Source organism: Galeopterus variegatus, unplaced genomic scaffold (genome assembly GCF_000696425.1).
Source record: "Galeopterus variegatus unplaced genomic scaffold, G_variegatus-3.0.2 Scaffold1642, whole genome shotgun sequence".
NCBI lineage: Eukaryota > Metazoa > Chordata > Mammalia > Dermoptera > Cynocephalidae > Galeopterus > Galeopterus variegatus.
In genome coordinates this window covers 11,509-28,973 of record NW_007727753.1, presented here as the reverse complement: position 1 = coordinate 28,973, position 17,465 = coordinate 11,509, and the positions used below count along the sequence as shown (strand labels likewise).

Sequence of the window (17,465 nt, the reverse complement as noted above, 5' to 3'; positions counted from 1 at the left end):
CACTTGGTATATTTACGAAGAATAGAATTACTAGATTGAACTGTGTCTTGTAAACCAGGGGTAAACTGATCCCCAGTAAGTTTCCATTACTTCTACTACATCCAGTAGTGCATAGCGTGCCCATTCCCCATGTCCCAGTTAATGCTGGATATTATCATTTGGTTTCATTATGTTTACAAGGTATGTAATAATTTCTTTAAAATATATTTTACCATATTTTATGGTCCCTTCTTTTTAGATATTATTTGTGATAACCTTAAATTTATAATTTTCTTCTTAAAAATTTCTATTTTCTCATATTATGATTTGTTTTCTTTTTTTCCTTCTGTTTAAAGTGACTGTCAGTGTCCTTTGATTACTTGTGGAGCAATGTCTGGATATAACCATTATATTTTGGTATAAATTCCTGATATTTTTACTGAAGTTTTTAATCAGTTATGTTCACTACCTATATATTTCCTCTGTTTTGTTGCATTTTGATATTTTATTGTGTGAACTTTTCTTTTTCTTAAGAAGACATGGGAGAAGGAAAGTGAGCATGGCAGATGCCTCAGCTAAAACAGAGGTGTCTGTGGAGGCTTTTTATGCGGATTGTAGCCCTGCCTGCTATGGATATCACTGGAGCAGGTCAAGGGCCACAGTGAAGTATGGTGCCCCAGGAGTCTATAGTTCTTTTTTCTGCTTCTTGGTTCTTTGACAAGGGCAGGCACTGGGAACAGACAGGAACCCCACTCTCTATGAATCTAGTGATAGGCAGACACACTTGGATATGTCATTACTTTCTTAGGTAGAACAGAGCAGATGCCTCTTATCTATTTTTTGGAAATGCTCGCTGAATGTTTTTCAGACTAAAAGTGACAGGCTAAAATCAGGGCATTGAGTTTTTTTTCTTATTTGACCCAATTTTATGTTCAAATATACATCACTGCTAACTGGAAAGTTATATTTTAGCATGCTAATAAAGTAGAAGCATACCCATGCTGTCTTATTTAATTTTGCAAAAATTAAAAAAAAAATTAGCCAATACCTAAATAGTCTCGCTGTAAAAATTGTGACTAAAATAAAAGTGTAAAGAATAAAAAGTCAAAAGACCCATTTATTAACAACCCCCAACAGATAATTCCTATTGATGATTTGTTATATATCTTTTTAGACCTTTTAAAATGCATTCAGTATGTATAATGCACTTTTATATTCAACCAACCCTAAAATACACACACACACACACACAATCCTATATATGCTAAATATATAAATATATAAATGTATATACTAAATATATTTAGTATGTATGGGTGTATGTGTATATACATGTTGATGTACATATTCTGCAACTTATGTTTTGAAATTTAATACATCTTGGACTGCCATATGTTTTTCATGTGATCAGAAATCCGTTTGTGAAGAGGTTGCAAGCACAGTTGTTTGAAAACAATGATGATTGGAGATGTTCAAGCTGGGCTCATGCATACTGGTTATAACTGAAGAGTTAGAAGCAAAATGGGAGCTTTATTGTACTTGTTTTCTTTCTGTCCGCAATCCTTCAATTTCAAATTGTAACGTTAGTGGAATTAAATTTGAATTGCTCAAAACGATTAATTTTACTCAGCTTCAGATGCAGTGCAGATCGATCCATTAACTTTTTCAGCATATATTATTGAGGGTGTACTTCGCACAGTCTACACTGTGTCAGTCTTCCTGGTATGATGCTGGTAGCACCAGGCACCTAGTGCTGGCAGTGAGCCCTCACTATCTGCTGCTCCTTGGTAGTAACTAATTGGATAAAACGATTTGTCTCATCTGGGGTCACATGGGCCACATTTGGATTCTCAGGGATCAGTTTCTTCATTGGCTGAATTGTTACCTTTTCGTTTTGCTGTAGATATTACTGTATTGTTTGGTATTTTTTCACATTGCTTTCAAACACACTTATTATATTCAAAAGACATATTATGACCATTAAGTTAACAATATAAATTAATAATACAAGTAATAATCAGATTTGCATATGGCTTTACTACTGAAGAATGAAGAGGCTCCATGATTTTGCTTTCAAGAAATAAAGACCCCTTTGGTTATTCAGTTTACAAAGGTGGGAAAAAGTGAATGGACACAGTGGGGTGGTGCAATTCTGTTCAGCAGTGAGCTTGGTGCTTTCTTTTTATTAACCTCATTAATGAATACTTTTACTTTGCATAAGTCATATGTGTTCAGTCCAGTTGTAAAATCCTATTTTAGAGGACACCTATTCACTTAATCAGAACTTGATTTTACTCTTCAATAGTGAGGCTTACTAGGCTTCAGCAAGTAAAGAACTCCTACCTCAGCTGATCTGGTTTTGAATTCCTACTTTGCTATGTAACATCATGACAAGTGTCTTAAATTCTTTGAGCCTCAGTTTCCTTATCTATAAAGAGGAAATCAAATGAGATCCTTTATCTGAAAGCACGTTGTCAATTCTCTATAAATGTTGGATGTTTCTCAAACCGGTGTTATTATTAAAATTGTTATTCTCTGGAAGTCTCATTTGTTTTCTTTTTTGGTGAAAAATTGCTCATTGATGGCATCGATGATGGCACTGTCTTTGCCTTAGCCTATTAATAACACTAAGTTCTTTCAGACAATTCACTTGGCCTGTGAGGCCTAACTGGCCGTGAATGTGTTTATTATTTATAACCAAGGCTCTTGCTGCACATCTCTTTGGTGTTCTGATACTTTCACACTGGGTGGCAGTTTGGATCTCTGGAAAATGACTACACCAGAGAGACTATTTGAGAAGCTTTATGGCCTTCTGTTTATTTGTCTAACCCTGTTTCAGTCTATTTGTATTCCTGTGATTCCAAAGATAGTGAATGAGCTCACTTCAAAATCTCTGACCTCTTGTTTTTATACAAATTCCTCCTAAATATAGGAATAACAATTTAGTAGCAGTTATTTTGGATGCAGTGACAAGAACTAGACAAAAACTTATGATGGGAAAAAGGAAAAGCCCAAAGTATAGTGTCATACCATGCATCTAGGTGCTTGTTCCCAGTAGGAACGTAATGACAGTCATAGAGACCAGAATAGTGATGGGACCACTGTTGGACTGGTGTCATAGAACAGTCATGATAATGGCAGGTAATGTCAGGCACTGTGATATGCACTTTTACATGCATTTGTCATTTGTCCTCACACTAGCCCTAGGGCTTGGTACTGTGATGATTTTTACACTTTCCTGAAGAGGAAGCTGAAGTTGAGGAGTTTCTGTAATTTGCTCAGGGTCACATATCTGGTAAGTGGTAGAGTAAGGATTTAAACCCAGCTCTGTGTGACCATAGAACTTGAATTCTTAACCACTGTACTGTAAGCTTCAGTAGAAAGTTGTGTCTTGTTGCTAGTGATAGGTGAAGAAATTGGCACATCGTTTTCCATTTTCAGGTTGCGCTTCAGAGTTCCTGGATGGAGGAAGAGTCTGTCTTTGACCAACAAAGGTGGGCAGATCATGCCCATCACAGGGGGCACTGTGAAAGGAGAGATGATGAAAAAGGAGGCTGGGAGGAGACTAATAAATTAAGCAGAAAATTGATGTTAGAATTACACTCACCTTACACCTGCTTCCCCTCCATCCTCTTAATCTCCTCCCCCTTCCTCCTCTTAACCCTCAGTAATTCAACCTCATGGAACCTACTTTTTTTTTTTTTAACTCATGGCACTTATAATTTTTAATTATACATTTATTTGTATAATTTTTAATACTTATAGACTATAAGCTCGAGGAAGGCAGAAATTATATTCATTTTGTTCACAAGTGTACATCCAGTGTCTATAACTCTTGATACATAGTGGATTCTCAAGGAATATTTCTTAAATGTACGAATACAAAGAAATTATTGAAAAATGAAGAGTAAGACAGTTGGAAAAGATTTTAGTAAATATTTGATCTCTTTCTTTTTTTTACAGTTGTGGAAATTGAGTCAAAGAGGGTAACTAGGGCTGGCTGGTTAGCTCAGTTGGTTAGAGTGGGGTATTGATAACACTAAGGTCAAGGGTTCGGACCTCCTTACTGACCAGCCACGAAAAAAAAAGAAGAAGAGGGTAATTAGTACATACTGAGTGGCTAATATAAGCAGGCTCTTAAGTAAGTTATCTCGTTTTAATCCTCAGGTTCGTTCATTCATTCAAGAAGCATGTATCAGGTTCTCTCTGTGTTACAGACACTGTTCCACAGCTTCAAGGGCAGTATCCAGGAGGCTGCACTTCACCACACTTTTCTGAATATCACTGAAGTTCAGTTTTAAAGTGTCTGTCTTTAATGATATGTCAAGAGGCCTGTGAAAGATGCTGACCGTGTGGCCCCTTTTCAGATGTGGTTGTCTTGGCTGGGCCCTGTACTGGTTGAACCGCTCTGAGTTCTTTCTAGGGATAGCCCTGCCGGAAATAGAGTAATGAACAGAAAAGACAAGGTCACTGCTTTCATGGGGCATTTATGGAAGCAGATCATAAATAAATACATGAACAGAAGTATCAGTGATAAATATTATGTTGAAAGTAAAACAGGCTGATGAGGGCCGGCCCGGTGGCACACTGCTATAGTGCGCCGCTTGAGAGCGTGGCGGCGCTCCCGCCGAGTGTTTGGATCCCACATACAGACCAGTTCCCGCTCACTGGCTGAGCGAGGTGCGGCCGCAACACCGAGGGTTGCAATCCCGTTGCTGGTCCCGGTCCGGTACGGGCGTGACACTGAGGGTTGTGATCCGTTGCCGGACACGAAAAAAGACAAAAAAAAAGGAAAAAAAAACAAAAAAAACAGGCTGATGTGATAGAGAGTAGGCAGGGAAGGAATGCTCCTTTGAGTTGGGTTGCCACCTTTCTGATGAGATGACATTTAAAACAAGCCTGTTATTCGATAGGAGGGAGCCAACCATGCAGAGATCTGGGGAAGGACCATTACAGGGAGAAGAAGAGTAGGGAAAAACTCCAAGTTAGAGGTAAAGTTGGTGTGTTTGAGGGACCACAAGAAGGGCAGCAGGGATGACAGGGAAGGATCAAGGGGGAGAGTTGTAGTAAGTGAAACAGGCGATTAGAGGCCTCATTGCATAGAGTCTTGAAGGCTCGAGTAAGATGCTTAGATTTTATTCTAATAGGATGGTGTATTAGTCCATTTCTGTTACTTATAACAAAATACTTTGAACTAGGTTATTTATAAAGGAAATGAAATTTATTGCTTACAGTTTCTGAGGCTGGGAGATCCAAAGTCCACCTGGTGGTGGCAACAATGACCCAGAGGTCTCATATTGCAAGATGGTGGGAGCGGAGAGAGCAGAGAAAGAGACAGACCCTTCTCTTTTTTTAAAGCCCTCAGAACCACACTCGTGACCACCATTTTTAATCCACTCACTACCACGCAGTCCTACAATCCAATCACCTCTTCAAAGCTCCACCTTTCAATGACCATAATAGGATTTCCCACCCTCTTAACAGTCACAGTGGGGGCCAAGTTCCTAACACATAAAACTTGAGGGACACACTTCAAGCTTCAGGGAGTTTAGGGGGACATAATTCAATCCACTACAGATGGGAAGACTATTGGATGGTTTTAAGCAGGTAAAAGGCACAGACTGATATATTTAAAACATAAAGTGTGTGGAGACTGGATTAGAGTCCAGAGAGACAGGAAGCAGGAGATCAACTAGGAGGCCATGGCTTGGTGCAAGAGAGAGGGAGGTGGTGGGGCCGGGGTCAAGGTGCTGTGAAGATGCAGAGAACGGGACAGATTTTAGATTTATTTTGGAGACAGAGTCAGCAAGACTTGCGAATGGATTGATGTAAGGAGTGAGAGAAAGAGTGGAATTCAGGAGGTGAAGCCTAAATTTTTGGCTTGAGCAACTGGTGCTGGTTTCTCAGGTGAGAAGGCGAGGGCAGAGCTGATCTGTGGCAGAAAATCAAGAGTTCTCTTTTAGATCTGCTGGGTTGGAGAAAATATAAGACAATTAGAGTGAAACTTGAAAGATGAATAGGATCTCAACAAGATGAGAAGGAAGGAAGAGCATAATCCGTGGAAGTACGTGGACGTCATCAGTCTGTTGTGGCTGGAGCATGTCTGGGGGGACAAGAGTAGAAAGAAATGATATTATGATAAAAAAAACATAAAGTACTTTTTTTTGTATTTTGATTCTTTCCCCATTGGAATCTACACATTCATATTAAATGAAATAAGTAGGAAGAAGAAATTAATCCATCCATCATATTATTTGATGTAAGGTAAATTATTTCCTACAGTTGAAGTGCTCCCCCCCCCAGAAAGAAACCAAAAAAACCCTCATCAGAATTCTTCTCACAAGCAAGATGACAGTCATCAAACAGCAAAACGACCTCGTTGGCTACAGTTACTTTCTGATGATTGTTCTGTGCAGGGACCACTCTCAGTTCGAATCACTTCTGTAGCACCGGCTGTGTGGACAAGGATGGCTCAGATGGCAGCTTCTCTGTCCTTCAGCTCAGTAGTTGTCAATCCTATTAGACTCAAGATCTTCTTTTGGTAACGAATATTTTGTAGTATCCCTTCACCACACTGAAATAATATTCATAATTAATAGAATCAACTTACACAAATCGTTGCAAAAAATATAATAGTATAAACTGTAATATAGAGGAGAAATAAAAGGAAAGTGCTATGTAATGATAAAATGATATGTGTATTAGTCCATTTCTGTTGCTTACAGCAGAGTACCCGAAACTGGGTAATTTATGAAGAAAACAAAATTTATTTCTTTCAGTTTCAGAGGCTGGGAAGCTCAAAGTCCAGGGAACACATTTGCTGAGGGCCTTGGTGGTGGTGGCTCTACAGAGATGGAGGGTGTCACATGAGGAATGGCTGAGCAAGAGAAAACTAACCTGCTCGCTCACTCTCCTTATAAAACCATTAGAACCACACCCATTACTCCATGAACCGGTCAATTCATTCATAAGGGCACAGTCCTCACATTCTAATCACCTCTGAAAATCCCCACCTTTCAATGACCGTAATCCTTCCTTCCTTCCTTCCTTCCTTCCTTCCTTCCTTCCTTCCTTCCTTTTTTCTTTCTTTATTTTAGCTCCCACTTATGAGTGAGGACATGCAGCATTTCTCTTTCTGTGCCTGGCTTATTTTACTTAGCATAAGTTTCTCTAAGTTCATCCATGTTGCTGCAAATAGCAGAATTTCACTCATTTTTATGACAGAGTAGTATTCCACTGAGTATACATACCCCATTTTCCTTATCCACTCCTCTGTTGACAGAGGAGAAACTGACAAAGCCTCATAAATTGATATTACTGAAGGATCTCAAAAAACACAGCAGATAGGGCCAGCCCGGTGGCGCACTGCTACAGTGTGCCACTTGGGAGTGCGGTGGCGCTCCTGCCGAGGGTTCGGATCCCACGTACAGACCGGGTCCCGCTCACTGGCTGAGCGAGGTGCGGGAGCAACACCAAGGGTTGCGATCCCGTTGCCGGTCCCGGTCCGGTACGGGCGTGACACTGAGGGTTGCGATCTGTTGCCGGACACGAAAAAAGACAAAAAGGGGAAAAAAAAAAAAAAACACAGCAGATATTCAGTCGATAATTTGTGTGGGGGGCTTTATCTGAATCCAGATTTAAAATATCCATTTTGGTGCTGTCTGTGATGATTTCTATCTCCGCAGCCATCCTGGTAGTTTTCTCAACTTTTATGTCACTTAGATGACCTCCATTTTAAGGACCACATCTTTTTGAATTATAAAAAGCACATTTAATACTCAATTTTTCTGTTACTGCCCCATGAATTGCTATTATTATTTAATGATATGTTATTGTCTCCACTTTGTTGAGAGTATTGTGCAGAATGTATAGCATGCAGGGTCTCTGTTCTATGAAGCTACAGTCAATGACAGAGCTTCTAACTCTAATACCTCAAACAGCAAGCATTCATCAAAGTTGCCCTATCAGAATTTCTATGACCAAAGCTTTAAGCCCTCCATTATCTTCGATGGTTTGGTAAATATTGAAACCATTTTTTTTCCTCCAAGATCATCTTTGTGTATCATTTATATCCATGGTACATGTGAGATGCTTGCCCTTATTTTTTGAGTTACTGTGATATTGCTCTTCAGAATCTAAAAATGAATAAAAATTGATGAGAATCAGGTGGGGGATACTCTAATATATTAACTTTGTTTTGTCCAAATTCTGTTAAATAAAAGCCATCTACAGATACTGGGCTAGTATCTGCCTAAATATCAAGACAAAGAGAAACATGCTTTTTATATTTTTCTTAAGTGTTATGTCTGTTTAACTTTATGGGCATAAATAGGAAGAAAAACCTATAGGAAGTTGTATTTATAGTTATTTATAAATACAGGTAATCATAAATACAGGTTATTTATAAATACAGGTAGTACGGGGGCTTTAAAAATGCATGGAAATATCTCTGTGCATTAGAGGCAAAGTACTGATTCTTACGATTAAGTTGATCAAACTATATTAAACAATTTGTAAAACAATAGAGGGGCTCAATTTCTCTCAAATGTCCTATAAAGCAAAATAAAACCAACTGCCAACGTTTTAATGATAGCTCCTTCTCATTTTGTGCTCACTAGATACCAGGCACTAGATACTGAGCTCATTGCATGGATTACGTTGTTGAATCCCCCTTTACCTTGTTAGGTGGCTGCTATTCTTTCCCCCATTTTATGGGTGGGGAAGTTGATGTGGGGAGTTTCAGAAGTGCACTCAGGGTCACAGAGCTGATGAGTGGTGCAGCAGGGATTCTCAATTCTCGTGCTGGCCTGTCAGACTTTAGGGTTTGGGCTCTTAGTCCCTGCACGATGCCACTTCTCTCGTGTTTACTTCACCCGGTATCCTATTTCTTTTCATTACTATTGTAGGAAGTGAGAATGAATTACATGTGCAGGGCAGGCAAGCTATTCACTTTATTTTCTCTTAATTTATCAGTTCATTAATAATTAAATTTATTTCCTCCAATAGAATGTGACTTTTTCTTTGTATTTACATATTTTGTTTTATTTCACTACTTAAATTTAACAGTCTTTTTTTTTTTTTTTCTTTTCCTGGTGAAGTCAAGAATTTTGCGGGGGGGGGCGGATTTAATGTGTTCTCATGTTAGGTTAAGACTGAATTTGTAAAGTGAGCAGAGAGTATTTTTTAAAAAATATTAACTTTTAGTTAATAATTTATATTTTTCTTTAGTGATTTGATTTCTATATTTAATGATTTGAGAAAAATCCTACTAAATCCTTTTATTGACCTATCTATCATCATCATCATTTCATTGCTAAAGAGATTGGACAAGATATAGTCTCTCAGTTTCATCTCCAAACTGTTATGCTGAAAGTGGCACCATTCTATATTTAATGATTTGAGAAAAATCCTACTAAATCCTTTTATTGACCTATCTATCATCACCATCATTTCATTGCTAAAGAGATTGGACAAGATATAGTCTCTCAGTTTCATCTCCAAACTGTTATGCTGAAAGTGGCACCGCTATGAAAAAACCACATTCTTCTTTATTGTCTGTAAGTCATTGTAAGGAGTGGAAGTCATATAAGGTGAATAAGAATGTGTTACACAGTGTGGATTCCTTACTGGCAGTGGACTTCCCTCCTCCTCTCTAGGCAAAGTGGATCAGGAATCTGGAAACCTAGGCAGCTGCATGTATAGTGGTTAAGTGTGCAGTCAGATTGTCTGGGTTTAATCCCAGTTTTGTCACTAATGGCTGTGCAACTTTGGGTAAGTTACTTAATCTCTGTGTGCCTTAGTTTTCTCATCTGTAAAATGGGACTGTAATAGTACATTCCTTTTAGGATTATTGTGAGTGTTAAATGATGTAATATATGAATAGTATTTAGCATGATACCTAATATATAGTTAAGTGCACAATAAGTGAGGGCTGTTATTATTTATTGTGCTGTTTTTCAAGAGTTAATACTGCTTCCCTAGGAGGCAATGAGAAGATTGCACAAGTCTGTGGCTCAAGAGATGACATGTTCAGGCTCAGGCCACTTGGCCATGGGAGACCTGCGGATTGGCACACATATGAGGGTCTTGTGATTCTACCAGTAGCACTGTGGACCCTGGAACTCGCCCCACCTTCTTCATGTGGGCAATCTTGATAACAGGAGATGTGCCTGGTCTCGTCATATTATTGTACGTTCTTTATCAAATGTCCCCTTGGATTGTCTGACTCTGTACAGCAACTGGTCCTCTGTGTTTAGAAGGCCAGAAATCTTTTCTTGAGTTGTCAATCCAGGGTTGAACTCTTGCTGGAATAATGTGCATTTTAGAGGCAAAAAAAAAAAAAAAAAGGAGCTAAAGATATAGGTTGTTTCTATAAGGACTTGCTGTGTAGGCAAGGTGAATGCACAGGAATGAATGTACATAGGAATGAAGGAATGCACAGGAAACAAGAGGACTAGTTTATCCATGAGGTCCCTGGAGAGGCAGCATGGGGTAATAGAAAGTAGGTGGACTTTGCAGTCGGGCAGAGTTTCAAATTCTGGCTTTACCAGCCTGTTCCTCATGTGTAACATGGGGATACAATTGTTTGCTACACAGGTTGTGTGAGGATTAAGTGAGATCACATATGTGAAAGCCCCTAACAGCACTTGGCACATGTAGAAAGCATGCAGTACATCTTGGCTTCCTTTCCCTCTAGGGCTTCAGCTGGTGCAAATCCTTTCTGGAAGCACCTGGAGTATAAGTTACATAAATGAAAATGAAATAGTAGAGGCTGGAGAGAGAAATCACTTTGGGGTTACTTGGAGGAGTTAGAGTGAGGCCAGGCTTTAAGAGATGGAAAAGATTTGGATGGGAAGGAAGAAAGGGCAGGGGTTCCCTGGGGGAGAGTAGAGCACAGAGAGGGGTCATGCTCAGAGGGACTGCAGGTGAGTCGATGGGGTCAGCTGGAGACACTATAACTCAATCAGATCCAGGTCCTATCCCTGTTGGGCCATTTATAAGCCATATGACCTTGGGAGAGTTGCTTTATGTCTCTCTAAGCTTCAGGTTTTTTAAGAAAAATAATTGTATTTTTAAAATCATCATACAGTAAAACTGACTTTTTTGCTGTACATTTCTGTGAATTTTAACACATGTATAGATTTGTGAAACTACTATCATGATCAGGATTCAAAACAGTTCCTTCACCCCAAGAATCTTCCTCAGGTGACCCCTAACCACTAGTCTGTTCTCCATTACATAGTTTTGTCTTCTTCAGAATGTCACGTAAATTAAATCATACAGAATGTAGCCTTTTCAAACTTGCTTCTCTCTTTAGAATAATGCCTTTGAGGTTCATCCATGTAGTTCTGTGTGTGTCAGTAGTTTGTTCTTTGTTATTATTGAGTAGATTCTACTATATAGGTACACCATAGTTTATCTGTTCACCCATGAAGAACATTTGGATTGTTTCCAGTTTTCTCCATTTCTCAGTTTTATCACCTGTTATGATGATAACAATTGTACTTACCTCATAGGATTATAAAAATTAAATAGGATAAGGTATACATAAATATATATAAATAACACGGTATTTTAGATGGTATGGTACTGAGTAAAAATAGAAATATGAATGTTCTCACCACAAAAAAATAATGAATAACTGAGGTGATGGATATGCCAGTTACCCTGATTTGACAATTATGCATTGTGTTCATGTATTGAAACAGCACACTGTACCCCATAAACATGTACAATTATTATGTGTCAATTAAAGATATTTAAAAGTAGCCATTAATGAATGCAAGTGAAGAGTTTAGAAATAGCTCTAATGAACATAAATATTTAGTATAAGATATAAAGCAAGACTTTCAAAGCAGGTAGATAGGGAAGGAGAACCTGTATCTGTCCCTTCCCCTAGGTAATCTTATTCAATTCCATGGTCCAGTGTTTCAAATAGAGTAGCTGATAGCGAGGACACTGGAGCCAAACTGCCTGGGTTCAGTTACCAGCTCTACCATTATGCGATGGACAAATTACTTAAACTGTGCTTAAGTGCGGATATTTCCCCTAGGTAATCTTATTCAATTCCATGGTCCAGTGTTTCAAATAGAGTAGCTGATAGCGTGGACACTGGAGCCAAACTGCCTGGGTTCAGTTACCAGCTCTACCATTATGCGATGGACAAATTACTTAAACTGTGCTTAAGTGCGGATATTGTTAGGACCTACCTCGCCGGGTTGTATTTGGATTAGATAAGTTAATGTATGCAAAGTACTTAGGCATGGGTCTGATACATAATACATATTACATAAGTGTTTGGCTATTCTTATTTCGTATATGTTTTTCATAATGTGTGTGGATTATGCCAACCACACAGAAGAGCAGTTAGGTTCTTATGTGATTTCAAGTTAGGATGAGATGGGAGAAGATAAAATAATTTCATTTCCTTCTTTTATGCTGTTTTGTTTTTAGGGTATTGCTCCCAAAATAGAGTTTTCTACAAGGACAGCCATCAGAGAATGTGTGCTTCTGCACAGAAACAGATTTCTTGTAAGTATAATCAAAAAGCCAGTGATAGAAATAACAGGAATTTTCTCTACAAATTTAGAAATTTTTAGTCCAACTTCAGTTTACCAAGTTTGGAGGCAACTGAACAAATAGAAACCTGGAGAGCTTTGCTAAGTTTGAATTTCTGTATTCGAACTATGTGCTCAGCCTGTCACATTAGGGTGAATACGTTCGGCATATGTGTTTGTCAGCATGGTGTGGAGGGTAGAGCAGGGTGATCAGAAGCTAAAATCACAAGTAAGTTTGACTAAGTAGGTTAGTTTGCTTTGGTTGTTGTTGTTTGACTTTTACTCTTGTTTTTTGACTTTCGAACTTACACACAATAGCGTTTCCTTCTTTCTTTTGCTGAGGCTGATGCTCAGAGTTGTATTTGTGGCCCGTGAAGCATGAAGCGTCTTAGGGCATCCATGAACACTACCTCCCTTTTACTCTCTTCTTCAACTGTAATTTCTCCTTCACCCTGATTTCTTTCTGTTTTTCTTTTACCTCCTCGTACATAATTTTGTAGCCATTTAAAATCCTTTCTAGAACAAGATGGAGACGGAATGAAGGTAATTTGTAAAGCTTCTTCAAATACTTTGGAACAAGGGAGAGTAAAATCAATAAGTGAAACAAAATGCTCATCCTGAATATCACCTGTGGTCCTGGATAATACCTTGAAAACATAGGTGGTAGGCTAAGGGGTACTAAATGAGAAGGGCCACTAATCTGTGCAAATCTATCAATTCTCCTGTCATAACTCATATAATGGGAGACCAATGATTAATTTTTTTTTAAGATTTTTTTTGGAGGGGGGGTGCAGCTGGCCGGTGTGGGATTTGAACCTATGACCTTGGGATTATAAGGCTGTGCTTTAACCAACTGAGCTCCAATGATTAATTTTAAGGAAGGCATTAGTTGATTTTTAGTTTTCCTTATTTACCCTCTACTCTCTCCCAATTTATTTATGATGTGTTCACGGTGATTTTTCAGTCTAACTTTCATTCTTTTCCATTGCACCATTTTAATCTTGTTTTAACCTCCTCGTATAGGTCTTCCGTTAAGTGTTAACTTTTTAAATGAATAATTTCTATTGCTTTTTCCTTACAACAAAAGTATTACATTTTAGAAAATTAGAAAATGCAAAAAAAAGGACAAAATAAAAATAAAAATCGCCTGTCATTCTTACCATTTAGAGATAAGCATGACTAATTTTTTGAATATACCATGCATGCACACACACTTTTTATTTTAAAAGATTGGGATTATACTATACACTACATATTATTTTGTGCTCTTCTATTTTCACTTAATATATCATGAACAATTTCTCATGTCCTTAAGTGTTCTTCTGCCAGACATCTTCCATGGTTTCATAGTATTCCCTCATGGAAGCACCATGATTTGTTTGGCCATTTTTCTTTTGTTAAGCACTTACCTGATATATTAGTCATGGTTCCGTTGGGAAACCAAACCATACTTGTTTTTTGAACAGAAAGATTTAATGTTAAAAAATGGCTACACAAGGGTTGGACGACTGAAAGATGAAAGGGGAACACTGAAGTGACACAGACAGTAACTGCGGGAAACAGCTTCCACCCCCAGGGCTGGGGAAACAAACGCAAGAGGTTGAATCATCAAGAACATAGACGCTTAATGAAGAGAACCCCCACCCCCACCCCCCGAAATGGGATGCAGAACTCTGGGGAGGGACGCTCTCCTGGGCACCGGGCACTGCTCACTGCGGGTCCCACAGGCGCTTGGAGGAAGGTCCCAGTGGGTCTAGACTCAAATCTGTCATTAGGGGGCTTTGGCCACGTGGTGCTGGTATGCCTGAGGGGGTGCGATGAGGCTGGTTCTGGAATGATGGGGGAGAAACTAAACTGGAACCATTTGCTGCTGCCAAGGTGAAGAATGCTTGCTGGGGTGATGCTAACAGGAATAGAAGGGAGAACTGCGAGTAGCCAGCCCCGTCTTCTCCAGCCTGCGGTCTCCCTCTAGTGCCCTCTAGTGCCCGAGCCTAATAGAACAGCTGGAAAAGCGAAGTGGATTTGCAGAGTCCCTGACTCAGTATTGTAGAGCTGAGGTGGGTTTGCAGCTGAGAGGCAATTGCGCACTTACCAAGACAACTGGTTTCTAATTTTTAAACTATTGTATTTTTTAAATATACACCATATTTATTTTGTACATTTAATATACACCACATTTATATATGCCATAATTATTTCCTTATAATAAATTCCTTGAAACGAAATTGCTGGACCTAAGTATATGCCAAATTATCTGCGTATCTATCATTTGGAGGGGGGAGGTGTGTGATACTTTCTCTCCTTTTATACAAATAAATCTCACTGTTATTCGTTGAAATATATTACAATAGCAAATTATAAATACTAGTGATGTTAAGCTGAACTGGAAAAAAAAGAGAGAAATGACCTTCCTTAAATTCATGTTTTGTAAATCTGAGACGTTCAATCTTCTACCTTCGCTTTTAAAAGTTCAATTAAATATAGTTATATGCCTATTGAATTTTCTTCTTTTTTCCATTTAAACAAAGTTGTTTCTTTGTTTGGTTTCAGGGAGAAAGATATAAGTCACGAAGGCCTTTATCTACATCACATGGACCAATATTCCCCTTAAGTAATATAAAGATGAAGCCAAAGGAGAATAATCTTGACAGACAGCCCAGAGAAATGCTATCCCGGTCACCTTCTCCATATTCCACCAGACATTTCTTCCAGGACCAGCCAGCTCAGTTGAACCTTGGAAATAATTTCAAAATCTCTGGAGGAAGCAAGCCTCCATTTGTAGTTAGACATGTGAGCCTAAAGTTATTTTTCAGACTACTTTGGAATGGTGAGGGTGTGGATAGAACAAAAAGCTATATTAGAGAGGGAATTCAAATGGAGTAGCAACTGTGATTAAATGATGTTCATTTCCAGCGTCATTGTCAGGAAACTGCTCTAAAGGTGTCTTGTACAGAGGACTGGATCAAAAATGGTAGCCACTTCTATATTTAATTTTTGAAAATTATTCAGAGTATGATGTCTACATATGGTAACTCGCCATTATTTGAAACAGTGAAGAGACAGTTGGAAACTCATGACAAAGACTAGCATGTGCTCTGTATTAATCAAAAACTAAAGCTTCAGCAGTTTTTAAGAAAACTGCTTGAGTTTTCTTAATGAGATTGGTGCTCAGTGGCTATACTTTGAAGAGCAGGAAAAGTAGGAAGAAGTAATGATGTGCCGTCCTCAAAGCCTTAATTAAAGTCATCTTAGATTTAGTAGTGGCCAAATATAATTACACTAGTTCTCTTAATCTCCTTAAAATATTTTTTCTACTATCAAAGTAATAGAAAATATTGAAAAATTCTAGAAAAAATTACCCATAGGCTCACCAGCATAATAAAATCATGGTTAAATTTAATTTGATGCATTTTCTCCATCTTTTTCTATATTCATAGGCTTTATTATTTTTTCTACTATCAAAGTAATAGAAAATATTGAAAAATTCTAGAAAAAATTACCCATAGCCTCACCAGCATAATAAAATCATGGTTAAATTTAATTTGATGCATTTTCTCCATCTTTTTCTATATTCATAGGCTTTATTTTTCCACAAAGTTGTAATTATACTGCATATACAGATTAGTTTCCTGACATATTCCAGTTAACATTAAAAGCATTTTCTGTTATTTCATCCTCTTAATGAACACCATTCCGTGTTCTAAGTGATAACTTATTCTCCAGAACATTAACTATTACAGTGAAGTTCAACCATTCCTGAACTTAATCCAGAATGTTAACATCAGATTGCTAAATTGATATTTTGACTTGAGGTCACAGGCTATTAAGTGTGGTAAGTGTCAAAATCAAGGTGCTGTTAAGATGACCTTGAAGAAAAAACCAACTTAAAGAGTTGGTTGGTAGGCAGAACAGAGCTGTTTGGCTAGAAACTACGAAACAGCTATCCTCAGATACTATCTATCTACAGATACAGAAAGATAGAACAGCTGTTGTCTTCTTGGTGGCCCTGGTAAAGATATCTGTCAAAAATCTAGCAACCAATCTTTAAACATGGCTCCATAAAAATATTTTGAATGGAGTTTATTGGACAGTCCAATTTATTCTATTCCATGTAAATTTTTGTAAAATATAATTTTAGTCCATACCATTATGAACTAAATAATCTTAAAATCTTGGTCCATTACTTAGGGAATTAAAACCTGCTTGATATGTAACAAATTATTATACAGCTTTTACTATGTGCCATACTCTTTTATAAGAGATTTTTACATATTAATTCTTTTATTTAGCCAGATTTCCTAGTGATAGGTGATGTTTCCAGAAGTAGAAGCATTAAAATTTAGAGAACTTGATAATGTAAAAACTATAAATTCAAATAAATATATTTCTTGAAGTGGAATAAAAAGTAACATTATAACCTGCCTTATTGAAATAAAAAAAAATAACAGAAATAAAAAAGATTAAAAAAATCCAGCAACTCTGTGTTGTAAATAATCTGGAAGAGTCCCTGTTTCATGTATTTTGACCTGTTTACAGATCATGTTGCCCAGTTTTTCTTTAGGAAAATATGGTTAGTCTCCATAAGTAAAATAATATAGTATATAGTTATAGTTATTATAGTTATATATAGTTATAATTATTCTTTTTTCAAAAGTATAGACACTCAGACCGGAAGGGAATGTGGAAGGCCGAAATGTCACCTTGCGGCAATCCCTTGCTGTCAGGGAGAACCTGCCACACCCACCCACCCCCAGGCCAGCACTGCTCAAACTGTCTAGGAACATGAAACTCTGTCCTGTTTTAAAAGATTGTGAAATAAAGGGCTGGCTGGTTAGCTCAGTTGGTTAGAGCATGGTGCTTGCTGGTAATACCAAGGTCCAGGGTTTGATACCTGTACCAACTAGTCACCAGGAAAAAAAAAAAAATGAA

General features: G+C 37.9%; 1 protein-coding gene across 1 annotated transcript in view; it reads left to right on the top strand.

The window, feature by feature from the left end:
• The window catches only part of SPATA6L (spermatogenesis associated 6-like), a 44,302-nt gene that overhangs the window by 22,592 nt on the left and 4,245 nt on the right, over window positions 1-17,465 (top strand). Inside the window, exons 5-6 of the mRNA XM_008578202.1 lie at window positions 12,433-12,510; window positions 15,087-15,326. Coding sequence (XP_008576424.1) covers window positions 12,433-12,510; window positions 15,087-15,326 — 318 coding nt within the window. The remainder of the gene's footprint in view (window positions 1-12,432; window positions 12,511-15,086; window positions 15,327-17,465) is intronic.